This window comes from Urocampus carinirostris, chromosome 5 (assembly GCF_059441175.1).
Source record: "Urocampus carinirostris isolate Australia breed hairy pipefish chromosome 5, RoL_Ucar_1.0, whole genome shotgun sequence".
Taxonomy (NCBI): domain Eukaryota; kingdom Metazoa; phylum Chordata; class Actinopteri; order Syngnathiformes; family Syngnathidae; genus Urocampus; species Urocampus carinirostris.
In genome coordinates, this window is record NC_142353.1 from 13,367,605 (window position 1) to 13,379,535 (window position 11,931).

An 11,931-nucleotide genomic window follows, 5' to 3' on the forward strand; every position below is an offset into this window, starting at 1 on the left:
CACGCAAGCACGGGGAGAACATGCAAACTCCACGCAGGAAGGTTCGATCTCATTACCTCAATATTGTGCCGCGGACGCGCTTACCACTCAGCCGCCGTGCTGCCACGTAAGAAGTACAATACAAAAAAATAAATCTTTTCATTACTCATTTGACTCAGAACAAAGGTCAAGGGTAAAAAACAAAATAAACATTTATTGAGAATACAACTACTGTATAAATACGTCAATGAGACGATTAAAATACTTTCCATTCTACAAAATTTCAAAAATGAAGTCAGCAGTGCAAATAAAGTGGAAATATAATCACGCCCAATTTAAAATTTAAAACGTTAGTATAATCCTACAATCCACTAACAGCATTGTTGTAGTTCTAGATAAAATCGATAGAATGTATGGCACCCAGGACAACAGTATCGATCCAATTCAAGCACTTGCTCAGTATCGATAATATCGGTATTTGGATCTATCCGCCCAACCTTAGAACATAATAATTAAAGTCACTGTAAATGAGACACAGAAATAAGACTTAGATCTATTTATTTAACTTTATTAAGCATGATCGTTGTGAGCACAGGATATTAAAACCGACTAAAATAAGGAAATAAAATAAAAAACATATATGAAATATTGTATTCTTGCGTGGATGCAAAAATAAAACTTTAGTGGTACATTTCTCAGCTGTATTCGAAAATGTTGAAATGTTATCAAAAATAATGCAGTTATTGATTTTTTTTGCGAGTCCGGTAATAAAAGTAGAAAAGAAAATATTTCATTCAATTAAAAAAAGAAGAGGAAATAAAATAAATGTGGTTGTGGTTGTGAATTTTGCACAAGTGTTTTAAGGGAACCTGGGAAATGAACTGATAATCAGGCTTGTCACGAAAGCTTCTTCAGGAAGTAGTTATGTATCAGCTAGCAACAGGTTTTGTGTGTCTGTTTTTCCATACATACCTTGAGTTATTGAAATTTTCGTGTTTTAATTTTAAACACGCCTTGCTACACTCTGCATGATTTCATATTTCTGACTGTACAATAATTTGGAAACATTTTACAACAATTGATCCCTAATTCAAATAACAAAATAAAAATAAAATAAATCAAAAGAGTGAAATTTAATCTATCTTGTCGTATTTCGGACGAAATATCTTAATACAGAGTGTTTTTTGGGCTGGAAGAAGGGTTTTGTTTAATTGTAATAAAGCATAAGTTGACAGATTTGAGCCGACTGTCAGTGTATACTTTCCATAATTATCAGAAGCTAAAAGTGGTTGAACCGGGAGCTCAAGGCAAGAACAAAAGAAAAAATGAAACAAGGAAAACAAAATGCTCTAAATTCTTGGTGACGATTACAGTCTTTCCAGTGACGCGGCTTTATAAAAGCAGCGAACTTGTAACGACTTCCTTAGTAAGCAGTCCCTGCTGCTTACATTTACATATCTTGGGGCTTCTACATTACAGGTCAATAATTTTTTAATCCAAAAATACCTCAAAAATTTGCTTCACTTTTATTTAGCATTCATATTTATCATGCTGGTTGTAATTCTGTGATGTTGACCAGATATTGCTATTTTCTTGCTTTTTTTTCTAACCAGAGATGTTTTGGCGTGCGTGCCTGGTGCTCGCAGCGCTTTGCTTGCAGTGGCAGGTGAATGCCCGTAAGTATACCCAAATCTATGTTTTATCTTTGTTGATATTATTGATTATTACTGAGATTTTATTTTGAAATTTCCCCCAGAACATCTGAGTAGGGAGACCCTCGAAAAGGCTGTCAACACAGCCATAGATCAAGTGGACGCAGCTTATGAATACTCAAGAACAGAGTGAGTTCATATTTTTGACAAACACCATATTTTTCAGGTGCTGAAATCTGAAAATATTGCTTATCCTAACAGGTTTATTGTTCTCTTGTTATTATATTTTATTCTGTTTTGATAAAGGTTTTCATGAGTATTGAAGGAATAAAGCAAACATTTTCATGGAACCATCTCCCAGGCAATCCATCTAATCTATTTTACATTACTATTTACATTATTCTCTGATTATTAATAGACCTGTCAATACGTTTTACCCATTGGCAAACCTAGCAGGAATATACTGTTAAGCTTTTACACACTCCTCTTCTTTTGCATCAGAAGCAAGCAAACACAATTGTCGTGATGCTTTTATTTCAAAATTCTGAGTTTAAAGTGTGCACTCCTTTCAAGATTTTTCCAACCTTTCTTACAAGTGATAATTCCATTTTGGGCTACTTTGACAATGTGCTTAAAGAGTAATAAAATGAGGAACTTAGTTGGCATAAATTGTGAATGTTTTGAAAGAGATAGAATGTTGTTATGTTATGATTTTGATTATGAAAACAAAATAATGCCTTTCTAATATAAAGATTATAAAAAAATGTTTTGCAGTTATAGAATTTGCATTGTATAACAAAATCATTGTATTTGACTTTATGTAATAGACCCTACTCAGGTTATCCTGTTGACAGGCATTTACAACAGTTTCTTGTAACATAATTTCCCATCTCATTTATAAAGTTTAAAGACTTGCCAAACGTTAGTCGACCATTTGTGCCCTATGATTGGCTATTACACGTCTCACCATAAGTCGACTGGGATAGGATCCAGCAAGGTTAATTTGAACATACCATCTAGTGGAACAGCCTTTACTTGTTTTGCTGGTAACTACACGTCACCACATATTCAAGGTAAGTACATAATGTCTCAATTAAACTAATAGGATAATTTTCCACAGCACAGCACAAGATCTCCCATGTCAAACCAATGTGTCAAGTGTATGTGGTGTTGTAGATGGGCAAAGGTATAATGTGGCGTTGATGCATTGTTGTGGGAATGAACATAGGCACCTTGATTGCCATCTAATGGCGACGGCCGCTTTATTACCTTTAAATTTGTTGCAGGAGAAGAACTTGTTCCACATGACAAAAAGATTCTCGAGTGTTACGTGCAGGGAATTTGTTAAAACAGAAGCGAATGATGTTGAGATGGAGTTAAGTGGAGTAGGCAATTGGGGAGTAACACATACCAGGATCACTTCGGCTCTACCCCCTTGGCAAAGTTGGTTTGAATGTGATGATAATACCAAAAACACACTGATGAAGTGGCGTCTACAGTGTTTCAAACCCTCCCAAACAACCAAAACCACATTCTAGACCTACTTTACGGTTTCACTGTACCGTCTGTGACTAAATTGTCATATGTGCCACCAGAACACGGAGTAAGGCGCGATGCTTTTGCCAAATTGCCAAACAGGTTAAACTAGACTTGGCACCTAAATGAAGATGCGCCAGTTTTTGGTCAAGTAAAAGAGCTTTGTGGCTGATAAATTTAACCTCTTGATGTATGCACAGGTGCCTTGATCGGATAAAGCGCAACGGAGCCAGACCTCAGGATGTGCTGCGCTTTTTCAAGCAACCAACCGGACTTACCCGCGAAGTGGCCCGATCTGCTGATTACATGGACACTGCACTGAATATTATCAAAAGTTCAGCGCTAAGGCGTACAAGACGCTCCATTAATGCCACTGGTGAGTGAAAATACTATCAATGTTTCTAAGTCCTCAACAATTGAGGAGTTCCAAGATTGATTGCTTACTTTCATTGGTTCTGCATTACATTTTTCTTGATTGTCTGTACGTCTCATGGTCGCTGGTATAATTATGTTTCTAGACCTTCTGTCTGAAGAGGATTTGGAATTTGTTGCGGAGCTGACAGGCTGCTCACCTAAACACCGCCCTCCTTATTGCAAGACAACTCCCAATGTTAATACCTTCCGTACTGCTAGTGGCGTTTGTAACAACGAGTAAGAAAACAAAAATTCCTATTTCCTGGAGGCCACCCCCTTCCAGATCTGAAGTTTTGATTGGTTTTTGCTCACCAAACTTTCTGATTGATTTCACGTTCTTCTAGGGAAAATCCACGTTGGGGAGCCTCTAACATCCCTTTCTTACGATTACTACCGGCTGAATACGAGGATGGAGTGTCTGTGCCCCGAGGGTGGGACCCAACAAGAAACGTCAATGGTTTCCTCCTTCCTTTGGTATGTTCAATCAAGTGTTTGTAAAATCCAAATTACCTTACCATAGAGCATTTGTTCTCATAGGGTGGTTCTTGTTCACCCTGAGTAACCATTGCGGCCCTTTGGGGGATACGTGAGATTTTAAAATACATTTCAAAAGTATATTGCAAAATAACATTTTAAAGTAATTCCTAAATCATGTAATTATTTAAAAGAGACTAGATTTAAAAATACATTCAATAGGCTAAAAACAGCTCATATAAAACCACATTTGGGTCAGGAGTGCCCCCATCCACTTCTTAATTTCTTCCAAACATCGGGTAGTTTCATACAAAATCCAGTAGATCATTTGATTTCGAATCATTAAGGACTTATACCCAATGATTGGTCCGTAGTCTTATTTATTAGTCGTTTTACTTATCTATTTATCCATAATTTATTTTAGTATCTCTAACCAACACTACTGGCTGGGGTTACTTGGTTAAAAAATATTTTGGGTACGCTGTAATTGACTTAAGTAAAAATAGGTCCAGAATCAATGTCAAGTAGAATCGTAATTACATTTTTTGGTTGATTAAACGTTGCTTTCATTGTTTCAGGTTAGAGAGGTGTCCAACCGCATCCTAGCTACAGCCATTGATTCTGTGGTGGACGATACAATGTTTACCCACCTGTTACCCTCCTTCGGACAATGGACTGATCACGACCAGACTTTGGCACCCCACTCTCCAGTCATCCGTTCGTTCAGCAATGGACTCGACTGTGATGAGAGCTGTGAACGCACTGAGCCTTGCTTCCCTATTGAGGTCAGCATCCTTAAAAAGCTTTGTGAATTGCGGGTCCACCCTCTCATCTCGTCTTGCCCCTATACAGATTCCCAAGGACGACCCACGCTTCGGAATCCAGGAGTGCATCCCCTTCTTCCGATCAACGGCCACTTGCGGATCGGGCCACACCAGCAGTATATTTGGCGCTCCCGCAGTACGCGAGCAGCTGAATGCCCTCACGGCCTTCATCGACGCAAGTCAGGTGTACGGCTCAGACGAGGAGAAAGCTAAAGATCTCCGCGACCTAACCACAGACAGGGGCTTGTTGAGGGTTAATGAAAAATTCACTGACAAGGGTCGTGAACTTCTACCCTTCACCAAAGCGATGGCTAACATTTGCGCAACCAGAGCCCGCATCACCAATGATAAAAATGCTGAGGAAGTGCTTTGCTTTTTGGCTGGTAAGGGGCAGTTTTGAAAGGCCTTTTTCCAAGGAGATTCTGGATTCCAGTGGCAAACATTTAATTGGACATCTACTCCACAGGTGACGAACGCGCCAACGAGAACATTATTCTGACCTCGATCCATACCTTGTTTCTACGTGAGCACAACCGTCTGGCTCGGGCCCTGGCCAAACTCAACCCTAGCTGGAGCGGAGAGAGATTGTACCAAGAAGCACGCAAGATTGTGGGAGCTTACCAACAAGTGAGCGCTGGCTTTTCCCTGCCAATATTTGGGGACACGCAGTAACTGCTCTCTTTTTGTCTCCCAGGTTTTTATTTTCAGGGATTATATTGGCAACATAGTCGGCCCTGACGTCGTATCCAGAAAGCTTTCCATCTATCCAGGCTATGACAAATACATAGACCCAAGTATCGCAAACGTATTTGCAGCAGCTGCTTATCGATTCGGGCACACCCTGATTCAGCCGTTTGTCGCGCGTCTTGACGCGGCCTACAATGAACATCCATTGTATCCATCGCCATTGCTTCACACAGCTTTGAACACACCATGGAGGATTGTCTTTGAAGGTAGACACAACATCCATTGTTGGTTTCTACCTCTGTATCTTTGCATTTAAATGTAGGACTGTGTATTTGAAAATGCTTTCAGGTGGCTTAGATCCGGTCCTGAGGGGCATCATAAGTCGTCCGGCCAAGTTGAATGTGCAGGACGCCATCTTGACTGATGAGCTGAGAGACATGATATTTAGATTCTCTTTTGAGATGGCGCTAGATCTGGCCGCTCTTAACATGCAGCGTGGACGTGACCACGCCATCCCCGGTATCTGTTCCTGTCTTCAAGCATACACGAGCTGTCAGAATCGCCAAAAAGCTTTTTCCTCAACACAGCGTATATGTTCACAGGATACAACAAATGGCGCAAGTTCTGTGGTCTTTCACAACCGCAAAATGAGAGGGAGCTGGCGGAAGTACTGAAAAATCCGGAATTGGCAAGAAAGATTCTGGATCTCTATGGCACACCGGAAAACATTGATCCTTGGCTTGGTGGAGTTGCAGAGCCTCTGGTGAAAGGAGGTCGAGTTGGAGAGTTGTTCGCCTGCTTGATTGGAATTCAGTTCAGCAATATTCGAGTGGGAGACAGGTAAGCATATCCAAACCATATCGTGTCCTGAATATGCTCAGTGATAAAATGTCGTTTGCAGATTTTGGTGGGAGAACGAAGGAGTCTTTACCAAGTCCCAAAAAGCTTCTCTGATGAAGGCATCGTTCTCTCGCATCATTTGTGATAACACAGGCATCACAGAAGTCCCAGAGAGACCTTTCTTGTTCCGGCCACGGGGTGAAGGTTACGCGGATTGCCGTTACCTCCCAGAATTTGACCTCACTCCATGGACGGACTCTCGTGAGTATTTTTCTTTAGAACAGTGCCATTTGACTTTAAGAATGACTGATTTCACTGTACTGTGTGTTCTAGCATATGGATTTGTTGACGTCAAACCAGTTCCACACGAGCCAGTTCCAGGTATGTGAAACACGTTATGTGTTTCTTCATAAAACTCCCAACACATACCGTATACCTATCATTACTGTCAAAGCTATTTTGACTTGACCTGCTATTTGACAAGTAAAAGCTTTAAAGCTCGTTAGGTTATTCAAATTGAATGCCAGAATCCCAAACCTTTGCAAATGCGATGCCGTAAAGTTGGATGTGATACATTTTGTAATTCTCTTCAAAAAAAAGATTTGACTTTTGATGTACTCTTATCGCGCATGAATTTTTTTCTAGCACCCTGGGCACCCCCACCAGTCTGGTCACCACCACCATCATATTATCCCGGCGTTGCAGCTCCTGGACCTGTAGGACCCCCCGGACCACCTGGTAATTATTTGTTTACTCTTAAGAACTTGTAGGTTCTTTTATACCCTTAAATCTGCTGAGTAAATCTTAAACTTGCAGTTTTAAGGGTATTATCTACCTATGTTTTTCCTTTTCCAGGAACTCGAGGTCCCTACCTATCTATTATTGTTTTTCCTTTTCCAGGACCGCCAGGTCTCCCAGGTTCCTACAGCAACGAAAAAGTGGCCTTTTCTGTACGACTGAGCAATAATTTCCCACCTCCTGGTTCTCCAATCGCCTTCCGTGAGGTCATCTATAATGGGCAGAACAGTTATGACGTTAATACAGGTGTATTTACTTGCGTGTATCCAGGGGTGTACGACTTCCAATTTTTCTGCACCATCTATGAGCACGCCGCTAGTGTGGATCTGTTGCGTAATGGCGAGCTGATTTTGCATTCATTCACCACTAGACAGGATGGTTACCTCACAGCCAGCGGAAGCACATACATAAAACTGAAAAGGGGAGACAGGGTTTGGCTTGTGGCTAACTACGGTGGCAATGGTCTGACACGAGACAGCTACTTTAATGGGCATTTGCTGTTTACCGAAAACTAAGACCGAAGCGTTTTGGAGGTTGGATAGTTAGAAATGGAAACGTTTGTGTGCTAACTTTCGATCTTGTTTCACACACTGTTGCACATCTGGATTAATCAAAGGTATCAATCATACATAGATAGACTGACAGATAAACAGATAGACAGAAAGACAGAAAGAAAGAAAGAAAGAAAGAAAGAAAGAAAGAAAGAAAGAAAGAAAGAAAGAAAGAAAGAAAGACAGACAGACAGACCGAAAAACAGACAGACAGACCGAAAAACAGAAATACAAACTAGATAGATACATAGTAAATATATGGAAAGATAGACTTTGATTTATTCAGGAAGTGTTCAGACGTAGCACACTGTGTGTGTGGGTGTCTGAATTGTGTGAGTTTGTATGCGTGAGTGTTTATATATTGTATGCATCCAATGTATCGATTTCACATCTCATGCTGATATGTGATATTGTTTTCTTGATTTTGAACTAATGCATTCTTTTTCCTTCTTTTGAAAAAAGTAACAAAACAAAATTGACTTGCCACCTGTTACGGGCCATATTTGACATGACTGTCAAATGTGAAATGCTGTTCTTTGATTCTCTCATAATTTCTCTGAATATGCCAATACATTTGTAAATCCATCACATGCCTCCTGACATTTTCCAAAATAAATCATTTTGGGCTTTAAAGTTTAACCTGTCATCTCTTTTTTTCTTTACAGGTAGTTTTTTTATTTCATGATTTGGTGTTTGTTGCAACATGTCTGAAAAGAAAAACATAAACCAGAAAAATAAAACAATTTTTGTTAAATATTTTAATGCTTGTAATTTTCTTTTAAACATCCAAATAAAAATGTAGAAATTGAAGTGATCTCATTGACAGCTGTGCCTAATTCATGCGAATGTAACTTTTTAAATCAAATTATTCACAAGATTGATTATCTTTAATACATTTTAAATATTTCATCACTATATTGTAAATTTTGACCCAATTCAGTTTTTGGATCTTTGAAATTGTACTTTATAGAAAGCAGGTAATACCACTAGATTTAGGAACCTGTAATTACTGCACTCTTCATTGCAAATTATTAGTAATATGTTTTCATTATCATTATCTGTATACTCAACTTTTCTACAATGAAATATTCTACAAAATTAATGAAGTAATCACTATTGCGTTTACACAGTAATATTTATGGTCGTAGTATAAATTTTGCCCCAAATTTTGTAAATGTATACAAATGAGCACATGAGTCCAAATCCTGTTATCATAGGGGGGAGGCTTATGCAGTATTTTTACCTGTCGACCAGTAGATGGCGCCAACCTTCAAAGCACATGAGAATAGGCAGCGCGGCAACCTATGGAATTTCACTTTTCGAAATTCAAAACTGCACACTTCGCAAGACAAAATTTATTCCTATTTATTCTTTTTTTAAATGATGTATAGTATTGATCATGTGTCACATGTTAAAAAGTTTCAAACAATCATATAACTACAACTACTACCACATTGGTCAACAATAATGAATAAATACTTACCACTATTAATACTACTAATAAAAGAGCTGTATCAACACCACCTAACAAATAATTAGATAAATAAATGCAACCATACATACTACTACTTCTACTGCTACTACAACTGCTACTACTACTACTACTACTACTACTACTACCACTCCCACTACTCCTACTACTACTAAAATTACTAAAACTACTACTACTAACTAATTATACTATGACTGCAAACACCAAAACAAACAAACAAACAAACAAACAAACACAAATAAATAAATAAATACATTCGTACACACTACTACTACTACTACTACTACTACTGCTAGTAGTAGTAGTGGTACTACTACTACTACTACTACTACTACTACTACTACTACTACTACTGCTAGTAGTAGTAGTGGTACTACTACTACTACTACTACTACTACTACCACCACCATCTCATCTCATCTCATCTCATCTCATCTCATCTCATTAGCTGCACCGCTTATCCTCAGTATGGTCGCGGGGGTGCTGGAGCCCATCCCAGCAATCACCGGGCAGTGGGCAGGGGACACCCTGAACTGGTTGCCAGCCAATCGCAGGGTACACAGGTACAGAGAACTCACTCGCTCGTTTGCACCTAGGGACAATTTGGACCGGCCAATCCACCTGAAATGCATGTCTTTGGAATGTGGGAGGAAACCGGAGTGCCCGGAGGAAACCCACGCAAGCACGGGGAGAACATACAAACTCCACACAGGTAGTCCGGTAGCTGGATTTGAACCCACTCAGGAGGTTCCCAAGACCTTACCTTTGGGGCGGCAGTAGCTCAGGAGGTAGAGCGCTCGTCTTGGGATCAAGGGATCCCAGTTCGAATCCCGGCTTGTCCGTGTTATATGTCGAAGTGTCCTTGGGTAAGACACTGAACCCCTAATATCCCCAATAAGCAGGTTAGCGTCTTACATGGCTGCAATACAAGGCCGCTATTGGGAAATGTGAAGCACACTGTAAAGCGCTTTGGGAAGTCATTGACTTGAAAAGCGCTATATAAATGCAGATCATTTAATTTCATTTCATTTAGAACTGTGCCGCACACGCGCTAACCACTGCGCCGCCGTGCTGCCCCCCCACCACCAATCATAAAAGGCAAAGGAACAGAAAGAAAAGAAAAAGGAAAAAAAGAGAAAAGAGAAAATGAAAGAAAAAGATGAAAAAAACGAAACAGAAAAATAAAGGAAAAGCAAGGAAAAAAATGAATAAAATTGAAAAAAGTAAACAAAAAGAACATAAAAAGAAAGAAAATAAAAACAAAAATGAGAAGAAAAAAAGTCGGGTTTTTGGAAATACCCTTTGCAGCAAGATGGAAGCCAATGATGTCAACTCCCACTAGTTGACCCTCATTTTATGTCAAATAAATGCAAATCTCTCCACCCACGAGTCTTCTAAAAAATACACATTTATATCATACTTCAAGTATTTTGTCTTTTTTTCCCATCGATGTTTATTTTTTGATAAAAAATATTTTTACCACTAGGAGTCACTAAATAAAACACATCGTCTCTTTAAACTTTTAGATTAAGGCTGTGGCCTCAAAGTATCCTCCTGTGGGCCACAATTGCCCCCCGGGCTGTGAGTTTAAGACCCCTGAGATAAAGCCTCAAATGTAAGTCTTGGGGGTATCAAATTTTTAAATTAAAAGGCCCTAATATTGTCATCCTGTCACGAACAAGGACAGGAAACAGGAATGAAAACCCAATCGCGTAACAGACTCACATTTTATTGGGGAGAAGAGGAATGCGCGCACACTCGATCCGAGGATCGATGGTCGCGGAAGTAGATCGAAATCAGAACTAAAAAGTGGTCAAAATCAAACAGATCGAGCCAAAAATAAAACAGGATCAAACACAGGCAAATTTACAGGACTTGGCATATCACACAGAGTCTAGCAGGAGTTTCGCAGACGCTCTGACACCAGGCAAATCGCAAGACCGCGTTTAAGTAGTCCGGCAGCAATCTGTCAACGCGTTTCAGCTGGTGTCAGTGGGCAGGGACCAATTGGGCGCCATGACACACCCAGATGTTTCTTCTCCATGTCTGTTAAGTTTGACCTTTAGTAGACACTCAAAATAAGAAGAGATGTCATCGATGGATTTTAAATGCTGAGGTCTTGAGTTTTTCCTTGCCCTTATGTCGGTTTTAAATCAGGGCATAGTTTGTGGTTTGTACAGCCATTTGAGAATATTTGTGATTAGGGGGCCCCCAAGTAAACATGACTTGACTTGACATTCATCGAGCTGGCACGTTCATGAACGTCGCATCGCTAATCCAGACTGGGGTGAAGACCCGAGTGTCAAATTCACCGCACGCCGCTCCATTCATTTGTTTGATAAAACATTGGTTGCATGAATTTGAACGTCATTTCTGATATTCCACAGGAAACTCAAGAAACCTCCGATCGGTAGGTAAATTCAACATGCTCACTTTGGAATATGCACTCCCAATAGGTCAACAAATCAAAACACACCCAAAAGAGCTCAATAGACTGGCAATCAATGGTAGATGTTGGTTTGCATTTGTTCTGCTCTTGGAGGGTGGAGGGGCGATGAAGGGAGGAGGAATTCAGAGGAGGGGGCTGCAAGGAACCAGCTGCTGTCTCCAACATAAACACACTCACAAGGGGTTGAACCAAGATCAAGATTTTTTTGTTGTTGTCATGATAAAAGTCAAGTTGG

The 11,931-nt window shown here is 39.8% G+C and overlaps 1 protein-coding gene across 1 annotated transcript; it reads left to right on the plus strand.

The window, feature by feature from the left end:
* The first annotated feature begins 1,376 nt into the window (after positions 1-1,376).
* LOC148365480 (eosinophil peroxidase-like) lies at positions 1,377-8,394 on the plus strand. The gene is made up of 16 exons (XM_088335813.1): positions 1,377-1,458; positions 1,593-1,655; positions 1,736-1,820; positions 3,368-3,543; positions 3,686-3,818; positions 3,926-4,055; positions 4,634-4,840; positions 4,908-5,262; positions 5,346-5,506; positions 5,574-5,832; positions 5,915-6,085; positions 6,169-6,406; positions 6,468-6,667; positions 6,740-6,787; positions 7,052-7,144; positions 7,307-8,394. The coding sequence occupies exons 2-16, from the start codon at positions 1,595-1,597 to the stop codon at positions 7,717-7,719; spliced, it is 2,730 nt and encodes a 909-aa protein (XP_088191939.1). The 5' UTR covers positions 1,377-1,458; positions 1,593-1,594; the 3' UTR covers positions 7,720-8,394.
* The last annotated feature ends 3,537 nt before the right edge of the window (positions 8,395-11,931 follow it).

Bases quoted from the DNA above. Each gene is read 5' to 3' on its own strand.
- LOC148365480 (XM_088335813.1), top strand. From the start codon at position 1,595: ATGTTTTGGCGTGCGTGCCTGGTGCTCGCAGCGCTTTGCTTGCAGTGG. The intron at 3,819-3,925 runs GTAAGAAAACAA...ACGTTCTTCTAG, and splicing joins AGTGGCGTTTGTAACAACGA to GGAAAATCCACGTTGGGGAG. The intron at 6,668-6,739 runs GTGAGTATTTTT...TGTGTGTTCTAG, and splicing joins CACTCCATGGACGGACTCTC to CATATGGATTTGTTGACGTC.